General features: G+C 39.8%; 1 protein-coding gene and 1 non-coding gene across 2 annotated transcripts in view; one reads left to right on the top strand and one right to left on the bottom strand.

Annotated features, from left to right (window-relative positions):
• Positions 1–23,310, bottom strand: part of PKP2 (plakophilin 2) — a 95,404-nt gene that overhangs the window by 62,660 nt on the left and 9,434 nt on the right. Inside the window, exons 2-4 of the mRNA XM_030322140.2 lie at positions 17,944–18,056; positions 16,525–17,228; positions 4,912–5,047 (exon numbers count right to left, since the gene is read on the bottom strand). Coding sequence (XP_030178000.1) covers positions 4,912–5,047; positions 16,525–17,228; positions 17,944–18,056 — 953 coding nt within the window. The remainder of the gene's footprint in view (positions 1–4,911; positions 5,048–16,524; positions 17,229–17,943; positions 18,057–23,310) is intronic.
• Positions 8,883–8,986, top strand: LOC115519579. Its single transcript, XR_003970577.1, has one exon. It is a non-coding gene; the product is annotated as a U6 spliceosomal RNA (small nuclear RNA).

The raw sequence follows: 23,310 nt of genomic DNA on the forward strand, positions 1-23,310 counted from the left end.
GGACCTGAATAGATTTTTCCAAGGAAGACATACAGACGGCCAACATACAGAAAAGGTGCTCAGCCTTCTTAATCATCAGGGAAATGCAAATCAAAACCACAACAAGATATCACATCACACCTGTCAGAATGGCTATTACCAAAAAGACAAGAAATAACAAGTGTTGGCAAGGATGTGGCCAAAAGGGAACCCCTGTGCGCTGTTGGAGAGCATATAACTTGGTACAAACACTCTGAAAATAGTATGGAGGTTCCTCAAAAAATGAAGTCTAGAACTACCTTATGGTCCAGTAATTCTACTTCTGAGTATTTATCAGAAAGAAATGAAAACACTAACTCAAAAAGATATATGAATTTCCATGTTTACTGCAGTATTATTTACAAAAGCTATTGCATGGAAACAATCTAAGTGTCCACTGATGGATGAGTGGATAAGGAAAGTGTGACATATATACACAATGGACTATATTCAGCCATAAGTAAGAAGGAAAAACTGCTATTTGCAACGACATGGATGAACCTTGAGGGCATTATGCTGAGTAAAATAGTCAGACAATGAACAAATACTATATGATCTCACTTATATGTGGAATCTAAAAACAAACAAACAAACCAAGAAAAAACAAAATCAAAGATACAGAGAACAGACTGGTGGTTGCCAGAGGTGGGAGGTTTGGCATGGGTGAAATGGGTGAAGGTGGTCAAAAGGGACATACTTCTAGTTATAAAATAAGTCAAGAAGATGTAATGTACACCATGATGACTAGTTATTAAGAGTGTATTGTACATTTGAAAGTGCTAAGAGTAGATCTTAAAAGTTCTCATCACAAGAAAAAAATTCATAACCGAGCATGGATGGTAACTAGATTGGTAATCATTGATATGCATATATCGGGTCATGTTGTACACCTGAATATACTGTTATATGTCAATTATAACTCAATTTAAAAAATAAAACAAAAAGCAGGAAAAGGAAATGGTGTTAAAAATACTAAAATATAAAATTTTTTCCTTTCTTCCAAAAAAAAAAAAAAAACCCACGTAAAAATCCCCCAGATTAAATTCCTAAAAACAAACAAAAACTTACAGGTAGCATCATACTTAATAGTGCAAGAACAACCAAATGCTTCTGCCTGTGATCAAGAACAGGACAGGTTCACTTTCACTTCCTTTTAACACTGTGCTAGAGGTTCTAGCCAGTACCAAAGAAAAAAAGGAAAAAGAAACCTAAGTCATTAAGATTGCAAAGGAAGAAACAAAACAGTTTTTATTAGCAGATGGCATGGTCTATGTAGAAAATCTGACAAATCTACAAATATGCTACTAGAGCTTAGAGTGAATTTAGTAGTGTCACAGGATACAAGATCAATATACAAAAAATCAATTATATTTCTATATACTAGCATTGAACAATCAAAAATTGAAGTGAAAAAAAAAAACCCAGACCATGTGTAAAAACATTTAGAAATATTATATCTTTAGGGATAAATCTAACAAAAACCATGAAAGATCTCTGGAGTAAAAACTACAATACACTGCTGAGAGAAATTAAAGAAGACCTAAATAAATAGTGAAATGTACCATGGTCAGGGGTCAGAAGACTTAATATTGCTTAGATGAAAATTCTCCATACATTATAGATTCAATGCAATCTCAAACAAAATCCCAGCAGTTTTGTCACAAATAAATTGACAAGCTGATTCTAAAATTCAAATGGGACTGTAAAAGACCTAGAATAGCCAAAATCACTTGAAAAAGAATAAAGTCAGAGGACTAACACTAGCAAACTTCAATATAAAACTATATTAATATATAAAACTATAGTAATCGAGACAGTGTCGTATTAGCAAGGAGATAGACCAATAATACATCAGTGAAATACAATACATGATACAGAAATAGACTCATATAGATGTGATCAATTACTTTTCAACAAAGGCACAAAAACGAAGTAATACCAAAATAATAATCTTTCCAGCAAATGGTGCCTAAACAATTGCATATATACTTTTTAAATGTATATTTATTTATTTTGAGAAAGAGAGAGAGAGAGCTGTGAGCGCGGAGCCCAACAGGGGACTCAAACCCATTAACTGTGAGATCATGACCTGAGCTGAAACCAACAGTCGGACGCTTAATTGACTGAGCCACCCAGGTGCCCCTGCATATGTGTTTTTTTTTTTTTAAAGGAACATCAGTCTACATTTGCAATATATACAAAAATTAAACCCAAATGGATCATACACTATAAAATCTGACAGTTATAAAACTTCTAGAAGAAAATATAGATTATCTTTGTGACATCGGAGTACAGAAAAATTTCTTGGATGTATCATGAAAAGCACAGTCCATAAAGGAAAAGATTTATAATTAGACTCCATCAAAATCAAAAACTATTACAATAATGGAAAGACAAAATACAACTGGGAGAAAGTATTTCCAAATCACATATTTGAAAAAAAAAAAAGACATATCTAGAATATAGAAAGAACTGACAAAATTCAATGACAAGAGAACAAAAACCCAAATAAAAATGGGCAAAAGAACTATGAGGTATCACCTCATATCTGTCAGAATTGCTAAGACAAGAAACAACAGGTGTTGGCAAGGATGAGGAGAAAGGGAAACCCTATTGCACTGTTGGTGGGAATGCAAACTAGTGCAGTCACTCTGGAAAACAGAGTGGAAGTTCCTCAAAAAGTTAAAAATAGAACTACTGTACAATTCAGCTATTGCATTACTAGGTATTGACACAACAAATACAAAAATACTAATTCAAAGAGATACATGCACCCCTCTGTTCAAAATAGCATTATCAACAATAGCCAAATTATGGAACCAGCCCAAATGTCATTGACTGATGAATGGATAAAGTACTAGAATATTACTCAGCCATAAAAAATAATGAAATCTTGCCATTTATGGTGATGTGGACAGAGATAGAGAGTATAGTGCTACGTGAAATAAGTCAGAGAAAGACAAATACCATATGATTTCACTCACATGTGGAATTTGAGTAACAAAACAAATGTGCATAGAGGGGAAAAAGAGAGAGAGGCAAACCAAGAAACAGACTCTAAGCTATAGAGAACAAACTGATGGTTACCAGAGAGGAGGTGGGTGAGTGGATGGGTTAAATAGATGATGGGGATTAAAAAGTACCCTGTTGTGATGAGCACCGAGTGTTGTATGGAAGTGTTGAATCACTGTTTTGTGCACCTGAAACTAATGTGACACTGCATTTAACTGGAATTTAAATAATTTTTTTAAAAGGAAAAATGGGTGTCTGTGTGGCTCTGATGGTGCAGAGCCTGTTTGGGATTCATTCTCTCTCTCTCTCTCTCTCTCTCTCTCTCTAAATAATAAGTAAAAATAAATAGTTTGGCAGTTTCTTAAAAAGTCAAACATATACCTACCAGACATTCAGCTCCTAGGTATCTACCCAATAGAAATGAAAACAGATTTGTGCATATATGTTCACAGCAGCTTTATTTGTAATAGCTCAAACTCAAATATCCATCAACAGGTGAGTGAATCAACAAACTAAGGTGTATCCATACAATGAAATACTGTTCAGCTATACACACACAAACACACATATGCACACATCTTTTGATATACACAACATGGATAAATCTCAAAAGATTAAAGCTCAGTAAAAGAATCCAAAGAAAAAAGCATATATACTACATAGTTTACATAAAACTCTAGAAACTTTAATATATTCTATAGTAACAGAAAGCAGATCATTGGTTACCTGGGGAGTGGAAGTGGGTTAGGGAGGGGTCAGATGTATGGATTATAAAGGGGCACAAAGAGACTTTGGAGATAATGGATATGTTCGTTATCGTGATTGTGGTGGCTTCATGATGGCTAAACATGGTAAAATTTAATTGGACCTTAATAAAGCTGTTAAAAAATGAACAAACAAAACTGGTACATTTATACAAAAGAAATCCATGTAGCAACTTTAAAGAATGAAATAGCGCTAATATATATCAAACATTTCTAAGATATAGCCTTAAATGAAAACAAAGTGCAGACTACTATACATAACCTGCTACTATTTGTAATTTTGTTTTAAATGAAAAAGGATACTGAACCAACCCACCCAGTAATTGTTTCTACACGTATAGAATATCTCTGGAAAGACACCCAAAAATGATGTGGGAGAGAGAGACAGGGAAAGAGAAGGGAGGGAGGAGGAGAGAGGATAGGAGAGAGAAAAAGAAAAAGGAAGATGGGGGGTAGGTTTGGAGTAGGAGGGAAACTTAGGTTCACTGCAAACCTTTTTCAACTATGATTTTTTCCTGAAAAAATATACCACTTTTTAAACAAACATAAAATGACCTAGTGATTCCATTTGGGAGGTGGTCTGCCCTGTACAACACTTATGGGAATGCCAAAAGATATATGTACAGAGCTGTCTATGGAACCATTTTCATAACTGCCTAATGAGAAAACCACAAAACATTGCTTATATTTAATATATATTTAAATATAGAAAACAATAGTCTAAAATGCTCATGTGCGCTCTTGGTAGCTCTCTAACCCCCTCCTCCCATCAGAAAACTCTAAAAGTACACAGACTGTGAACAATTGTTGGCTTTGGTCCCAAAGCAGGAGATTGGAGAGACAGACAAAGAGGGGAAGGTTTGTGTGGAGACTTACATTCTAAGTTTCTGAATTGCAGTAAATTTTTTTTGGTAATGAGTATATATTCCCTTTAAATTAAAAAGGCTCGATGAAGACTTACTTATTTTATTAACTTGTTATTTAAAATTGACCTATAGTTGACATATAACTCAATAAAGATTTGTTTTTAACTTAAATTACTGGTTTCAGTGTGCAGGGCCACCATAATAGATGTCAAAGCGTGGTAATTTTACAGTGGACTTAAGATGATACTCACCCTTTTCCGCGCTTCAGATTTCTGGAAGCACTCGTGCTGTATGAAAGTAGCTGCCGCAGAAATTCTGGGTGCTGGTGTGTGGTCTGCATCCAGCATGCTCACTGCTCGCTCCAGAGTCATCTCCACGTCTGCATTCCTAGACAAACAGTCACGGATTCAGCAGAGTTCCAAACCTGCTCCCTCCTGCCTACCAACCTGATCTTTCAGAGATGACTTGGCTAACATGGGGAAGCACCTAGAACACCTAAGCCTTGGCTTTTCTTCAGCCAAAAGAAAAATCATCAGCTGAGGTCAGAAGGCATAGGAAGCTAGCAGTAGAAATATTCCACCTCTGATCAGACTGGCCTCTGAGAATGTCACTGAATTAAGTAGCAGCATAATATATACCGAAGAAAGAAACTGAACTCACTGGAGATAAACATGTGTAGTATGATAATTACACCTGAAAAGGTCACTTCAAAGGCACAATAAGACTTTACGTGGAATTTAAAATAAATTTGATCAGACCTACCCTATGACCCAGCAATAGCACTGCTAGGAATTTACCCAAGGGATACAGGAGTACTGATGCATAGGGGCACTTGTACCCCAATGTTTATAGCAGCACTCTCAACAATAGCCAAATTATGGAAAGAGCCTAAATGTCCATCAACTGATGAGTGGATAAAGAAATTGTGGTTTATATACACAATGGAGTACTACAGGGCAATGAGAAAGAACGAAATATGGCCCTTTGTAGCAACGTGGATGGAACTGGAGAGTGTGATGCTAACTGAAATAAGTCATACAGAGAAAGACAGATACCATATGTTTTCACTCTTATGTGGATCCTGAGAAACTTAACAGAAACCCATGGAAGAGGGGACGGAAAAAAAAAAAAAAGAGGTTAGAGTGGGAGAGAGCCAAAGCTTAAGAGACCCTTAAAAACTGAGAACAAACTGAGGGTTGATGGGGGGTGGGAGGGAGGGGAGGGTGGGTGATGGGTATTGAGGAGGGCACCTTTTGGGATGAGCACTGGGTGTTGTATGGAAACCAATTTGACAATAAATTTCATATATTGAAAAAATAAAAAATAAAAAAATAAAATAAATTTGGTCATAGAAGTTAAAAATTATTTCTACCATGGGTAATGTTACACCTGTGGAATGAAACACCTTCCCTCAACAATCACTAGGTTTTTCTCAGAGTTGTTTGAAACTGTTATTTCAGCTAAAAATGAATTTTAAAATAAGCATCCTAAAAATTTTCTCTTTTTTTAATGTTTATTTTTGAAAGAGAGAGAGTGCACAGAGGGCACTAGTAGGGGAGGGGCAAGAGAGAGAGGGGATCTGAAGCGGGCTCCGTGCTGACAGCAGAGCTGGATGTGGGACTTGAACTCACGAACCGTGATATCATGACCAGAGTCACAGTCACTTAACCAACTGAGCCACCCAGGCGCCTCTAAAAGTATTCTTATTTAATAAATGTAACAGTATGTAAACAGTAAAATTCAGGAAAATTGGGTTTGTTTTGTTCAAATAAATCATGCTGATGTGAAGAATTCATCAGGAAAGGTAATGATTAAAGACAATTATAAATATGCTTTTTCTTGGGGCACCTGGGTGGCTTAGTCGGCTAAGTGTCTGTCTTTAGCTCAGGTTATGATCTTGTGGTTCATGAGTTCGAGCCCCACATCGGGCTGTGTGCTGACAGTTCAGTCTGGAGCCTGCTTCAGATTCTGCATCTCCCACACTCTCTGCCCTTCCCCTGCTCACGCCATCTCTCTTTCTCAAAAATAAATAAAAAAACATAAAAAAAAATTTTTTTTAAAGATTTAAATATGCTTTTTCTTGGGACACTTGGGTCTCTCAGTCAGTTAAGCATCTGACTCTTGATTTCAGCTCAGGTCATGATCTCACAGTTCGCGGGTTCAAGCCCTGTGTAGGGTTTTGCACCTGTTTGGGATTCTCTTTCCCTCTCTCTCTCTCTCTCTCTGCCCCTCCCCTATTTGTGATTGTGTTCTCTCTCTCTCTTTCTCAAAATAAATAAACTTTTAAAATATGCTTTTTCTTAAAGAAAACAATTTTATAAACATTCTGTTACCATTTGTTTTGCCATTATAATGACATTTGGTTTATGTCTTTCTAGTAGCATCCTTTTGTCCTTTACTAATTGCGGGTATTTATAGTGATGATGAAATCTGATGCAGTTTGACTCAAGAGAGGATAATTTATAGAGGACAAATAAAATTGCCACTTGTAAAACAATAACTCCCAAATGCCTCATTGAACTGGTTTTTCTCTCCCCTTTTATTTCTGCCTAGAGGGTAACTGGGTTAGGGGACCTATTATCACTGTGGATGTTAACACGTTCATGCTTCCTTAAGCATTGACTCAGAGAAACCAGACTGAGGACAGCGAAATCTTAGAACTGTGGCTAAAGATATGCCTTAAAGGTATCCTAGGACTCTGGCTTCAAAAAGAGTACACCTGATTCATTCCAGGTAATGGAGAATAAAAAAGACAGTGTGGCAGGGTGTTTTCCAGTATTTGTTAGCAAGCACAATGAATACAAGCATAGCATGTTTTACTGTACCTTACTCTACTGCTTTGCAATACTGCTTTTTTAAAAACTGAAGGTTGCAGCAACCCTGTGTCCAGCATGCCCATCAGTGCCATTTTTCCAGCAGCATTTTCTCACCTCATGTCTCTGGGTCACGTTTTGGTAATTCTCACGATATTTAAATTTTTGCTATGGTGATCTGTAATACAATGTTACTATTGTATTTCTTTTGGGGCACCACAAACCACACCCACGTAAGATGACAAACTTAACCCAAAAATGTGTGTATTCTGACTGCTCCACCAACCAGCTATTCCCCCACCTCTCTCCCTCTCCTCAAGGCCTCCTTATTCTCTGAGACACGGATTGAAACTAGGCCAATATTAACTCTACTGTGGCCTCTACGTGTTCAAGGGAAGGCAAGAGTTGCATGTCTCTCACTTCCAATCCAAAGCTGGAAGTGATCAGGCTCAGTGAAGAAGGCATGTTGAAAGCCAAGACAGGTCAGGCTCTTGGAGCAAACAGTTGGCCAAGTTGTAAATGCAAAGGAAAAGTTCCTGAGGGAAATTTAAAACGTTCTTGAAGGAAATTCAAAATCCACTCCAGTGAACACACAAAGGGTAAGAAAGGGAAACAGGCTTATTGCTGATATGGAGCAAGTTTCAGCAGTCTGGATAGAAGATCAAACCGGCCCAACATTCAACCTTCCCTTAAGCCACAGCCTAATCCAGAGGAAGGCCCTGACTCTCTTTAAATCTATGAAGGCTGAGAGAGAGGAGGAAGCTGCAGAAGAAAAGGTGGAAGTTAGCAGCGGTTGGTTCATGAGGTTTAAGGAAAGAAGCCGTCTCCATAACCTATAACTGCAAGGTGAAGCACTCGTGTAGAGGCTGCGTCGGGTTACGCAGAAGAGCTAGCTAAGATATTTAAGAAAGGTGGCCACACTAAAAAACAGATTTTCAATGCAGCAGCTTTATATTAGAAGATGCTATTTAGGATTTTCATAGCTAGGGAGGAGAAGCCAGCACCTGGCTTCAAAACACAGGCTCTTTTGTTATAAGGGCCACTGCAGCTGGTGGTTTGAAGTCGAAGCCAATTCTCATTGACCATTTCCAAAATCCTAGGGCCCTTAAAAATTATGCTAAATCTACTTTGCCTGCATTCTGTCAATGGAACAACAAACCCTGGGTGACAGCACATCTGTATGCAACATGGTTCACTGAATTTTTAAGCCCACTGTGGAGACCCACTGCTCAGAAGAAAAAGATTCCTTTCGGAATATTGCTGCTCATTGACAATGCACCTGGTCACCCAAGAAATCAGATGGAGATGTGCGAGATTAATGTTGTTTTTATGCCTACTAACACAATATGCACTCCGCAGCTCACCGATCAACGAGTAATTTGGGGCACCTAAGTCTTATTATTTAAGAAATGCATGGCTTCGGGAGCACATATGCTAAAATTGGAATGATATAGAGATTATCATGCTCCTGAGCAATGATAACACGAATATTTGTGAAGAGGTCTATGGTTTTTAGAAGTCATGGGAATAAAATACACAACATAAGGAGTATAGTCAATGATACTGTAGTAGCGTTGGTGACAGATGGTAGCTACACTGTGGTGAACATAATGTATAAACCTGTTGAATCACTATGTTCTCTACCTGAAACTAATGTAACATTGTTTGTCAATTACACTCAAAAATTTATTAAAAAAATACACTGCATAAGGCTATAGCTTCCATAGATAGTAATTCCTCTGATGGAGTTGGGCAAAGTAAATTAAAGAACTTATGGAAAGGATTCACCATTCTAGATGCCATTAAGAGGATTCCTGATTCTGGGTGCCTGGCTGGCTCAGTTGCAAGAGCATGTGACTCTTGATCTCAGGGTCCTGAGTTCGAGCCTCATATTGGGTGTAGAGATTACCTAAGTAAATAAAACTTAAAAAATAAATAAGGAGCATTCCTGATTCATAGGAAGAGGCCAAAATATCAACATTAACAGAAGTTTGGGAGAGGTTTTTTTCAACCCTCATTGATGACTTTAAGGGGCTCAAGACTTCAGGAGAGGAAGTAACTGCAGGTGTGGTAAGAGCAGCAAGAGAACTAGAAGTGGGGCCTGTAGATGTGACTGAATTGCAGCAATCTCATGAACTTTAATAAAAGAGGAGTTGCTTCTTATGGATGAGCAAAGAAAGTGGTCTCTTGAGATGGCATCTACTCCCGGTGAAGATACTGTGAAGACTGTTGAAATGACAACAAAGGATTTAGGATACTACATCAACTTAGCTGGTAAAGCAGCAGGGTTTGAGAGGATTGATTCCAATCTTGAAAGACGTTTCTACTGTGGGTAAAACGCTATTGAACAGCATCACATGCTACAGAGAAATCACTCATGAAAGGAAGAGTCCATCGATGGAGCATACCTCATTGTCTGATCTTAAGAAATTGCCACACAATACAGGCACCCCAACCTTCAGCAAGCACCCCCGTGACCAGTCAGCTGCCATCAACTTCGAGGCAAGACCCTCCACCAGGAAAAAGATTACAACTCTCTGAATGCTCAGATGATGGTTAGCATTTTTTAGCAAGAAAGTATTTTTTAAAAAATTTTTAATGTTTATTTTTGAGAGAGAAAGAGACAGGCAGACTACAAGTGGGGGAGGGGCAGAGAGAGGGAGACACAGAATCTGAAGCAGACTGCAGGCTCCAGGCTCTGGGCTGTCAGCAGAGAGCCCGACGTGGGGCTTGAACCCACAAACTGTGAGATCATGAGCTGAGCTGAAGTCGGGCGCTTAACTGAGCCACTGAGGCATCCCAGCAAGAAAGTATTTTTTAATTAAGGTATGTACACTGTTTTTTAAGACAGAATGCTATTGCACATTTCATAGATTATAGTGTATACATAACTTTTGTATGCACTGGGAAAACAAAATATTCACTTTATTGTAGTGGTCTGGAACCTAACCCACCATACCTCTGAGGTATGCCTGTAAATTCTTATATCAGGCCAACCCACTAATGTATGCACGTGTGTAGTGTATGCATTATGCATAATGTATGCATTATGCGTGTGTATAGTATTGTGAATGTGTGTGTGAGTGGGTATAACACAGGTGTGGAGATAAGAGTAATGGGACTCATGACTAAAAACCAATACCCAGTGTTTCTGATACACATGTTCAAACATACAAGTGTTATGTCATGAGTACAAGGGTATTAAGAATGAAGCAGAACAGTTTTGGCATCTGTACTGAGAATTATATAATGATCTCACATTTTAAAATGTTGTGCCTCAGGAGTCAATTTAATGGGTAAAAATGTAGGCTATTATCATTAAATCCAGAATTTGAGTCACTTTTATTTAGTAGAAATACATCATTTAAAAGAGATGGAAATAGTTTACATGCATGGACTCCAATACCTTTACAGAGAAATTAAAACTGTAACAGTCTCAATCTCAGTGGCAATTTTAAATCTTTACCATCCGTCACTACAGGTGCTTCAACTGATGGAAAATTATTTATAACATAAGAATAGCCTTCTGTTCGATGCAGTTTTTTTTTTTTTTAAGACTAAGCCTTTAATCCATTTCATAAGTCATACACGATGCAGGAAAGTTTGAATTTCCCAACACTCTTAACACCCACAAATAATTCCATTACTCCTTTATTTTCCTGAACATGATTCATAAAGAAGCTCTCTATCCACTGCTAATCAATCCAGTGCTACTTCATATTATCATTGAAAACAATTCCCAAACTAGTTTGAGCCCGTATTGGGTGCCGCTGTCAGTGCAGAGCCTGCCTCAGATCCTCTGTCCCCCTCACTCTCTGCCCCTCCTCGCTTCGTGTTCTCTCAAAAATAAAAATGAACATTAAAAAAAAAAAATTCCCAAACTGAAGGAGCACTTCCTCTTTAAGAAGGTTTGCAACAGTGGTCAGGGTGTGGATTTTCTGTTTTGTTACCGTCTGTGCAGTCCAGTGAAATCTTTGCGTGTCCCTATCCCCAGCTAGACCTATTCCAAATTTCCTCTATTCTCTCACAGCATTCCTCCCCACCCCTTCCCTCTCTCTTCCTCCTTCCTCTCTCTCTTCTTCCTTCCCTCTTTCCTTCCCACCCAATTACAAAGCACTTCCTGAAGCCTACAGAAATGTGCTTGGGAGATGGGGCGGGGGGGGGGGGGGAGGAGGGGCAGGGAGGAGAATCAGGAAGAGTAGTTGCACCTGGGCCCCATTTTCACCTGAACATATTCTCCAGAAGTCTTTTTTTTAACAACTTCAGAGAATGTTAAAATGATGTCAATGTATATGAAAAATGCAAGAGGAAGCATGTATGGTATCATTGGTCAGAATACGAGATGTAGGAAAAAATTAAAAATGGTACTTTTTCACGTGTGCAATCCTTCAGCAACCAGTGTTCCTGCCAGCTAACAACACAGCCCCACCCGAGGCAGGTCCCCTGATATTCTATGTATTCACGGGGCTACACCTCAGAGGGCCAAACATAAGACGATGAATGGAAAGCTCCCGCGTGTGGTCAGATGCTCAGGAAATGCAATTCCTCCACTCCGTGAAGATTGAAGTGTGATGAAAGCACTGCTTTGGGAATAGGCCTCTGGTGGAGATACGTACTTCTAGAGGCCGTTTTGAGGGAACTGTAAGAGTCTTAGCTGAGGCAATAAAGCTTTGAACTGGGCCATTAAAAATGGAAATGGAAAGATAGATATACCTGAAAGAGACTCGAATCAAAGAACTGAAGAGGTTGGTAATTAACAGGATGTGGAAGAATTTTTCTGTTCTGTGCTGCTGTCACAAACTTCACTGGTAATCCTACTAGAGATTCAATCTCTCTCCAGAGGCTCCATCTACTAATCTCAGAGCACAACGCTCTTTTGTTCTCTGAATTTCCATAACCTAGCACTTGATGATGTGTCTCATTTTCTTTTTCACTGATCCTTTCCATGCCGTTTCTACCTCTTACAGTGCTGGGTACACAGGAGGAGCCTAATATTCATTTGTTGAACCACTAGTTCCCCAAAGGTACGAAAATCATATTTTCAGAAAAACAGACCTGGAATGTTTTATTTGGTGATTTCTTAAACCTTTCTCAGCAGTCTGATTTAAACAGATACTGACTGTCTTTTACTCCAATGTCTTGGTTTTCAGCTACCTTAGTAACTGGCCAGACATTCTTTTGGAAAGAAAGATCCATTGTTTGATATCTTATGTTATTGTGTAGGTTTATAATTCTATCTAGCTACTCTGTAGGAATGTTCCACATACATGAAAGACCTCTTCTTTACACGTGGGGCTTCCACTAAACAAAAAAAGAAAGAAAGAAAGAAAGAAAGAGAGAGAGAGAGAGAGAGAGAGAAAGAAAGAAAGAAAGAAAGAAAGAAAGAAAGAAAGAAAGAAAGAAAGAAAAAAGTATAGATTCCAAAAACAGGGGCCAGAATGCAGGGCAAAGGAGAACACAGGGTGTGGTCCCAGAGCCAGGGCTCTCAGGAGGCAGCCTGGGGAGCTGAAATGCCATGGGCACACTAAAGAAAGGGAGACATAGACACCATAAATCTAGGCATTAGGCATGGATGCCTCCTTGATCACCTATTCTCCTCGTTATAGGAAATACCTCTGACCCCCTCTCGTTTTATGAAGAGAACAAAAATTTCAAGAAGAGTTCGTTTTTATGATTTCTCTAGAATGGCAACTTAGGAACTGTCAAGAATATAAGTCCTTAAAGAAATTGTGGTTTATATACACAATGGAGTACTACAGGGCAATGAGAAAGAACGAAATATGGCCCTTTGTAGCAACGTGGATGGAACTGGAGAGTGTGATGCTAACTGAAATAAGCCAAACAGAGAAAGACAGATACCATATGATTTCACTCTTACGTGGATCCTGAGAAACTTAACAGAAACCCATGGGGGAGGGGAAGGAAAAAAAAAAAAAGAGGTTAGAGTGGGAGAGAGCCAAAGCATAAGAGACTCTTAAAAACTGAGAACAAACTGAGGGTTGATGGGGGGTGGGAGGGAGGGGAGGGCGGGTGATGGGTATTGAGGAGGGCACCTTTTGGGATGAGCACTGGGTATTTTATGGAAACCAATTTGACAATAAATTTCATATATTGAAAAAAAAAAGAATATAAGTCTTACCCTTTATTCTAAATTTCTTGACTCCCAAGTGTTCCTTCTATTCTTTTAGGTAGGATTATTCTAATGAAACCTGCCCTGTCCATTACAACAATAACCCCAAATAGCATAGTTAATACTTCTAGAATCTGAGCAACAAAAAGAACTTAGATTGCAAAAAGTAAAGAGTTTCTATTTCATTTCCTCCTTCCTTAATTCTTGTGTTCTCTTGCCATATGTTTATATAGTGCCTATACTGGGCCTGCCTCTGTTTTAGGGTACTGAGAATATGAAGATGATAAGACACTCACAGGAAGTTCAAAGTCTAGAGGGAAAGCAGGTAAGAAATGAATAACTACAATGTATTATTTTGGTAGAGACACCCACACAGTGCACCTATCTGGGGCATCTAGATTGTGAGGGGCATCATCAGGAAATAGGCAGTATCTGAGCCACATCCAGTATCATGAGTAGCCAGGCAAAACCAGAGCTACTGGGGGCAAAGAGACAGAGACAGAGAGAGACAGATGGCTAGATGGAAAAAAAGGAAGGCAGTAAGGAAGAAGAAAGTGAAGAAGTTTCAAGTGGTTGGCAGTGGGGGGAGTGTGTGCGGATGGCGGTGAGAAAGGGTGAAGGAGAGTAGAAAGAGATGGGACTGGAGTGATAAGCAGAGGTGAAAACACAGGCTGGGCCATGTGTGCCATGCTGCATAGTATGGAAACTTGGTGGAATTATGGAAAGGTTATAATCTGGGCAGAGAAACAATTAGATTTGTGAAGATCATTCTAATGGCCAGAGAACAGTTCTCAGTAAGACCAGAGGAAGAGACATATGTGCAATGAAGACGGACAGAAGGGTAAAAATTTAAGGCCCATTAAGGAGGTTAAAATATGGTGATGTGACTGGGGAGGGGTGAAGATAAGCATGACTTCTAGGTTTGTAAATGGCACGACTTCAGTATAAGGAGATGGTTAGGAGTAGACAGTAAGGAGGAGCTAATAAATCTAGTTTTTCATATACTGAGTGTAGGATGTCCAGGAGGTTGCTGGAAATGCATGCAGATCTAGATAGAATTCAAGATAGAGGATGGTTCTGAAGATAAAACTTTGGGAATCATGAGGATTCATGGTACACGGGCCTCTCTGGAAGAGCACCCAGACCAGGAAGAGGAAGGTTACTAAAGATGACCTCCCCGGGCATGCAGAAAAGGAGCACTCAGAGAATATGAAGATGTGGCTTGAGAGGCGAGTGGAAAACCAGGAGAGGCTGATGCCCTGGAAACCAATGGGAGAGAGAACTTCAGAGACCCTGCTGTCAAATGTTGCCCAAAGGCCGAGTATTATAAGGACTAAATATGTGTCTACTTTGGATGTAGCAAAAAGGCAGCCATTGGTGAGGACAATGTTCCAGTGAAATGGTGGGGACTGAAGCCAAATGCAGCAGAGTGAGGAGACTGAGAAGTGACAGGGTGGCTCAAGAAGCATGGGGACACACAGATGGAGGAAGAGAAGAAGGCTAATTGTCAGAGGATGTGGCATGAGAGTTCTGTTATTGCTAAAATCACTGTGTGAAAACTGTGCCCAAGCACAAATCTTAGGATATAGTAGGCATTTAATAAATTTTAAATTGTCCATTTAAAAGCCTTGATCAGCTTTTTCCTCCACAAATAATGACCTCATGCATTTTCTTCTAAGTATGTTCATATTGACAAAGATCAGCTTTCAATAAGAAATCTTAGAAGTCTCGGGGCACCTGGGTGGCTCAATCAGTTAAGCGTCTGACTCTCAATCTTGGCTCAGGTCATGATCTCACAGTTCATTGAGTTCATGTCCCACACTGGGCTCCATGCTGAGAGTAAGAAGCCTGCTTGGGATTCTCTCCACCCGCCTCCAACTTTCAGTCCCACCCCCACTTGTACTGGCTCTCCCTCAAAATAAATAGACTTAAGAAAAAAAAAAAAAGAAATGCTAGAAGTCTCATGCTCAGTTTTGCTTTATAAAACACATTTCCTGCTTCAAGATTAGATGAATCCTAGTATCTTTTATCACCAGGGCCTGCCCAGTCAATGAGTATTAAGTCAATTTCTCTTACAGGGATCATGAGAGATGACAACTTCCACTAAGCAATTTTAGAAATTAAAACAACCACATATTTAATGTTTTACTATAATAATACTACATCATTATTTTGGGAGTTACTGATTTAATAATCAAATAATGTCTCAACCTTTTTCTCTTAGTAACTTCCTCAGTTCATGAAATTTGTACTCCATCATTAAACCTGAATGAGTTAAGTTCCAAAGGTTAGATTAGATGAGCCATAAAGTCAATATGAGAGGTAAAATAATGACTTAGAAAATTTGATGAATTATTCAGTATTGCCAAAAAAAATACCCTCCAATTCACTGCTGCTAGAATCAAAAAGTAAAAGCATCGGTATCAGCACCTAGAAATTAGCTGCTTTACTTACTTAACTCTCCATCTTTTTAGGACAGTAGTCATCAAAATAGCATATGAAGTTCACTCTTAGCACGGGCAGTAAGCATTTTTTCCTTCTTTCCTTCATTTTAAGGAATGATTGAGCAAATGCATGCAATTACCCATTTCTTGGTCTACTCTGAAGTTAGCTCCCATTCAGAGCAGCTTTTCACACAGCCAAGGGGTGGCCAGCCCTTCAGCCGGCATCTAATTTGGAACAGATGGACGAAATGTCACATTTCCCCACAAAGCTGCCATAGGAACAGGTAGCTTGGCCCCTGTCCCTGAGGTAAATAGGCTAATCTGTCAATTAGGCAGCTGCCTGAAAAGTCATTATTTTAATCACTTATCTCTGGAAGCCTTTCTCTGCGGCCCCAGAAGTGCCAGCTCACACCCTAAGGCCTGTGGGAACAGAATGTGCTGGCACTGACTGTCCCACAGATTGACAAGGGGACTCACCCGAGCTGGGAGTCGGTGAAAGCGCTTCTCTCCGTGAGCATGTTCCCACTTCCTCCACCTGCTGCCACTTGGCCAACAGTCATGTGTGTCCTCCTCCCGCCTGAATCCACAGTGACACTGGGCCCGGCTTCCCTCACCATGCGAGTGCTGTGGAAGGAGCTCTGATGCCAGGAGGACCGAGAAGCCCTGTTCTGAGTGACAGGCTGCAGGGGCACCAGTGGCCTGACCTGCCCAGCGGCAGGCCCTGAAGTCAGATAGTTCTCTTTCTCCAAAAGGTTGCCCATGCTGTGACTGGTCCCGGGCCTGGGGTACGTGAGCACCACCGGGTTGACGGGAACGGGGTCAAAAACGGCGTCGTTAACAGAGCCGTACTGGTACTGTCTGTGGTAGGTGTCATAGTGGCGATTTTTGCTCATGGCTGCAGAGTGACTGAAACCAACAATCTCGGAGCGAGCATATCTAGGTGGCAGAAGGAGGGTGGATCTCCTGCTGTCTTGGTGCCGCAAAGTGTGCCCGGTCTGGCTTCTGTGGCTGTACTGGTAATCGCTGTGTGAGTAATGAATCCTCTCAGGGCTGCTGTCTGGAGAAATCTCAAGTCTCCTCAGAGGTTGCCTCAAGGATCGTTCTTCCATTGACTTCTGTGAACTGTACTGTGCGGTTCCTCTCCCCCAGCGATTTTCATAAGTGGCATAAGTGGTGCCTGGCTGCAGAGAAATCAAGTTTAAATGAGGCATAAATCAGTTTTCATCTCTGTTGAAGACCAACTACTCCATGACTATTACATAAGATGTCTGTGTCTCTGAATCACATGAAGAGGTTGGCCCCTTTTCTAAAAAAGAGACTTCGTTATTTGTACTAAGTTTTGCACTAAGTTTTTTGTACTAAGATTTGATACTATTTTATTGCAAAAAAATTTTTTTAATGTTTATTTATTTTTGAGAGAGACAGAGAGAGGGGTAGAGAGAGGGAGACACAGGATCCAAAACAGACTCTGCACTGTGAGAGCAGAGAGCCCGACATGGGGCTTGAACTCACGAACCACGAGATTATGACCTGAACTAAAATCAAGACGCTTAACTGACTGAGCCACCCAGGTGCCCCAGATGTGACACTATTTAAAGTCCCCGGTTTTCCATGGTGTCCACACAAAAGCAATCTTCATATAATTCATCTAGGAAATGGCAATATTTGGGAAAGATAAATAAAAAAAATAATCAATGGAAGGGGTGCCTGGCTGGTTCAGTTGGTAGAGCATGTGACTCTTGATCTTGGGATCATGAGTTCAAACCCCACGTTGGGCACAGAGCTTACTTAAAAAAATAAAAATAAAAAAAATAAAGATCTACAAAAAAATATCTATGGAAGCTTAAAAATGTTTTCATGGTAATCTGATAAGTAGGTTATTCTTTGGTATCCTACCTTTAGCATATCATAGGTTTTAGTACCAGGAGAACGCCCACTGGCAAAATCATTTTCAACCAAGTGCAGGTTATAGACATACTCAGGAACACTGCTGGTTCGGTGAAGATTTCCTGAAATAAAGCATATAGTAAAATATTAAGTAGGCCAACTGGTAGTTAAGGATTATATAATAATAGTGTACTTTAAATTTAAGTAATTAAGACCAATACCAAGTATTAGTGTTTTTAAGTGTTGGTTTAACATCACCCTTAGATGTGGGAAGTGAAGAAAGGTTTCACAACATTCTTTATGAGCTTTTCAAAATGAAAGTTGAAAAATCAAAAAATATTTTTAAAAATTAATTACTTTTTTTTTTTTTTTGGTAAGAAAAAGGAACAAAGGGGAGAGAAGATTTTCACAAAGATCCAAAAGTGTTTGTTATAATACTGAGGAATTGGGGAATCACTTATTGGCTTAGGTGGTCCATCCCATAAATTTTCCATTTCTTAAGTCAGAGGAGAACTTTATTCCCAGGGCAGGAATTCAGAAGCTTCCTGAGAAGGATGTAGGTGTAGGCAATAAATATAATGGTGACAAATATAACAGTGACTCAACACTACTAGATAAGACAGCTTGTAAAAACAGTAAGGTGGGTCACTGTGGTCAAAGAAAACATAGATCAGCTTAAAAAGGGCCAAGTCTGGGGTTGAGGTATTTGGCAACATGAGTTAGCCAGGAGACGAAAATCAACCTCAGAACTATAGATGAGTGCTTTTGTGTACTTACAAGATTCTCTCTTAGTTTGGTGGTCTAATTCAGCCCACTCCTCTACAAACACAGTAGGAGGCAGCCCTCCCTGCTCACTCTGTGGGGCTGTAGGGCCTTCTCAATGGATGCAGATCTCTTAAAATACTTCTCTCTGAGGAGGGGGTGGTAGAGGGCAGTGTTGTAACCCTCTTCTACCTCCTTTATCTTTTTCTCAGCTTTTTTTTTTTTAATGTTTATTTATTTTGAGACAGAGAGCAAGCGAGCAGGGGAGGGGTAGAGAGAGAGGAAGAGAGAGAATCCCAAGCAGGCTCTGTGCTGTCAGTGCAGAGCCCAATGAGGGGCTCGAATCCACGGAATGGTGAAATCACCACCTGAGCCAAAACCAAGAGTCGGATGCTTAACTGACAGAGCCACCCAGGCTGCCCCTTCTCTCAGCTTTGTATTTGTTCTTCTTTTATAATCTCCCACTGCCTTAAAAATAATAATAATGATGATGATAATCCAAATAATCACAGATCTGGGGCGCCTAGATGGCTCAGTCAGCTGGGTGTCCAACTTCGGCTCAGGTCATGATCTCACGGTTCATGAGTTCGGGCCCCATGTCGGACTCTGTGCTGGTGGCTCATTGTCTGGAGCCTCCTTTGGATTTTGATTCTGTGTCTTCCTCTCTCTCTCTCTCAAAAATAAATAAGCATTAAAATTAAAAAAAAAAATCACAGATCCGTAAAACTTAGGAAATTTCTGGTTCCCTGATTTTAACCAAAATTTCCTTTTCCTTTAAAAATCAGAGGAAAAAATACTCAATGAACTCTCTCAGGTTTCAGACTCATAAAGGATGTGGAGAATAAAACACAGGCAGTGTCTTTCCAACACCATTGGAACATACCAACATACTTTCCCAACAAGATTATTATAAAGTCAAAATTTCAAAGGCTAACAATAGATTCACATTTTTCAAAAATAGAATCACATATTTTGAGGGGGTGGGGGGATTGAGATTGTTGTTGTCAGAGAACTAAAAAGTATGAATCCATTCCAAATTATGTTTATACGTGTGTCTTATTTCCTGGAGCCAACAAACCTAGCTGGTAAACAGTTTCAGGCCTCAAAGGGTCCTGAGGGGTTAGGGGGGACAGCTACAGGCTTATAAGTGTCACCTTTCTATAGACCATGGAAGGTGAGGTAAGCCAGGCATCTGCTGTTTCTAGAGCCTGGTTTCTCCATAAGGGCAGGCAAACGGCCAGATAGCCCCTTATTTTTAACCTCAATGACAGAGAATGTCTGGAACCTGGGCACTGAATGAGGGAAAGGAATTCTCTACAACCCTAGAGCAAAGGCTATGAGGCCTTAAGGGCTCAATTCTCAAAACCTGCCTGAGGCTCCAGGCTGGTTTGCAGAGGCTGTCTTAGGCCCCACAACTCTGTCACCCCTGCTCTCCACCCCAGGCTATCAGAAAAGCAAGGCAGCAAGGGTCCTGCTGGTGTGGAAAAGGAGGCTGGCTGGCAGGTCCAGGGAACATCCTGGCTCTAATCTTGAAAGGTCTGGGACCAGGGTGCCCTCAGCACTAGGGATGTAGAAAGGCAGGAGAGGCTGGGGGAGAGGCAGGAGCATGCTCAGACCGTGCCCGACTCCAATAAAAGAGAAGTCTTTTTTACAGACGTTACGGCCAAGTAGAAAATTACTGGTTACCTGATATATAAGAAATCAAATTTATTGTCTTTCAAAAAAGTAGTTTCAAAACTTTAGATTATATGAAAACTGAACATATGAGTCAGGGACAATCTAGACTGGGAAAATATTAATGACATATGTGGATGGTAGCTAGAACAATGAATTCCAGTGACATGGTGGAAGATGTAAAGGTGCCATTAAAAAACAAACAAACAAACATGGAAATTTCTTCCAGGGCCCCCTCCAGCTCATGATCACCTGCAGTATTAAGTATTACCCTTGCCCTACTTCCAGGAACAGGTAGACATTCTAGAAAACAGTTAATAGGGGGCTACTTCCATTTTCAAGCTGAGATTCCTGCAAGGATATTTGAAATGTGTTAAGAATCTTTGGAAAAGATCCAGTGAAACAATGTATCCTACCAGAACAGGTAGGTAATCAGTGAGTTTTATCATCAGGCCTACTTAAGTAAGATGTTTAACTCACAGTGTTGCTGGGGGCTATAAGGCTTTTTAAAGGAACTTACATGAGCTCCTTATAGCTCAATATTACTTGCTTTTGAAAAGAGCTCAAATTATTTTTATATGTTTCTTTTCAATATGCCTGTGATGCAGTCAGCTACTATCACCTCCTTTTATAAACAGGGAAACTTAAGTGACTTGGTTTATTATTTTTTTTAATACTTATTTATTTATTTTTGAGAGAGAGAGAGAGAGAGAGAGAGAGAGAGAGAGAAATGCAGGGAAGGGAAGGGAGAGAGGGAGACAGAGGATCCGAAGTGGGCTCTGTGCTGACAGTGGAGCTTGAACGCAGGAGCTTCTGAGGTCATGACCTGAGCCAAACTCAGATGCTTAACTGACTGAGCCACCCAGGCGCCCCTAAGTTACTTGCTTCAAATTGCAAAGCGGTTTTGTATCACGTTTGAACTCTGGGTCTCATTTCTACTGGTCTCTGCTATTTGACTGCACTGTGGTCTTTGTGAAATTGCCATTTGTGAAAGCTCTGGTGGGATTATCATCATAGGTTTGGATGTGAAGACCACAAGCAATCATTCTCTTTCCTTGAGAACCTTTATCTGGGTAACTCCAAATACTCTCTAACTATTAAATCTTTATTTCCCAACATAAGTCCTTATAAGGAAGCCTCTCCTTCGGTTTTCGGATCTATGAACTGAGACCGGTTTACTGGTTCCCAAAATAACTGTAACACAGTTGGGAACAAGGAATAAAATAAGCTTGGATCTTTAAGCCACAGACTCTCTTCCTGTGCTAGAAAGCTTGTGACTCCTGATACTCTGCTTGCAGGTTTCTCTGGTTAAAGGGACAATCTCAAACAACAAGTAATGCAGATTGATTTGACTAGGCAGTCATGGGTTTGAGATCAGTATAGTGGATTAAAGGTGAATTAGCAGCTGTATGCTAAGATTTTAAAGAAATTTTGAACTGGGTGAGATTTAAAAAAAAAAGGATATGTATTAATCAGGATGGAAATGAATCTCTTTAAACAAGCCATTTTCTGTTTGAAGGATAAAATATGTAATGATGACTACTGAACACATATAAAAACTCAGCCATGCCCTTCTCCAACCCAGAAACAACAAAGCAAACAAAAACAGCGTATTTACAGGCACACCCTGATTCAATAAATCCAATATGAAAATTCAGATCTTCTAACATGGAATATTAGGGTATCCTTACATTTCAAAGAATTTGTTTACTTCACAAAATGACACAGGTATCTTCCCTAAATGGAAGAAATCTGTGGACTTGGCCTGGAGCCTCCACTCCACCCCTTCCTGTGTGCCTAGACAAATCACTCAGATGTCTCAGTTTCCCTTAATTCTGGTTACTAACAGAGTTGCTGAGACAGAGGTTTACTTGAGAAAGCATATATACAAATGCTTTTAAAATTGTAAAGAAACGTGAAAAAATGAGATATAGTTTTTAAAATAGAATTTGAGGGGCGCCTAGGTGGCTCAGTTGAGCATCCGAATCTTGGTTTTGGCTCAGGTCATGATCTCATGGCTTTGTGAGTTCAAGCTCCACGTCACACTCTGCGCTGCCAGCATGGAGCCTGCTTGGGATTCTCTGTCTCCCTCTTTCTCTCTGCCCCTTCCCCGCTTGCAACGTCTCTGTCTCTCTAAAATAATAAACTTAAAAAAAAAAACGAAAAAAATAAAACAGAATTTGGGTTACAAAAATTTTTTACACTTTTTCATGAATTAATCTGTTCTAGAATGAGGGATAAACTACTGTGCATGCTTCAATTTACACTGTGTTGTATCTCAGAGTTTTTTTTCTGGTAGATTTACTAGTGACACTGAATTTAACTTTTTCTGGTTATTTGTGATGGACCCAGCCACTGATGCTCACAATGATATTGTGGTTTTTCCAGCCATTCATTTCATTTGTACAGTTTCCTAAAGAAGGCAATATTTATAGGAACTATTTTAAATTAATATTACTTGGGCAACATTATCCTTACCTCTTCTTCTAAGAACACCATTGACACTTTATGGAACCCACTTTAAGGGAAATGAATGAGGTAGTTACAGAACAACTTGAAACCCCACCTCCACAAATAACAAGCAGTTCAGCTCAAAGCAATGGTAGGGGTAGGGGTGGTGATGGGACTGGGTTTTGATGGTGGAAGGATGCCGAACTGCCTGGAAGACTGCACAGGTGTTCACCTCATGTGATGATGTAATTTTCTCTTTCCTGGTCTGAACGTTAATCTGAATGATATGATTCCCTAAGCAGCGGTTGGGAGAAAATATCTTGGTTTCTGGTTATGCATGCCAGTACTGTCCAAAATAATGGATTGTTGTCAGGGTTAAAAATAAACTAACTTCCATAATCAGTTTTTTGTTTGTGGGTTTTGTGAGCGGCTTATTACCGAACTAGTTAAATTTAATACACTTACAAAATCAAATTGAGAAGCTTCTAC

The sequence above is a fragment of the Lynx canadensis genome, chromosome B4 (genome assembly GCF_007474595.2).
Source record: "Lynx canadensis isolate LIC74 chromosome B4, mLynCan4.pri.v2, whole genome shotgun sequence".
NCBI lineage: Eukaryota > Metazoa > Chordata > Mammalia > Carnivora > Felidae > Lynx > Lynx canadensis.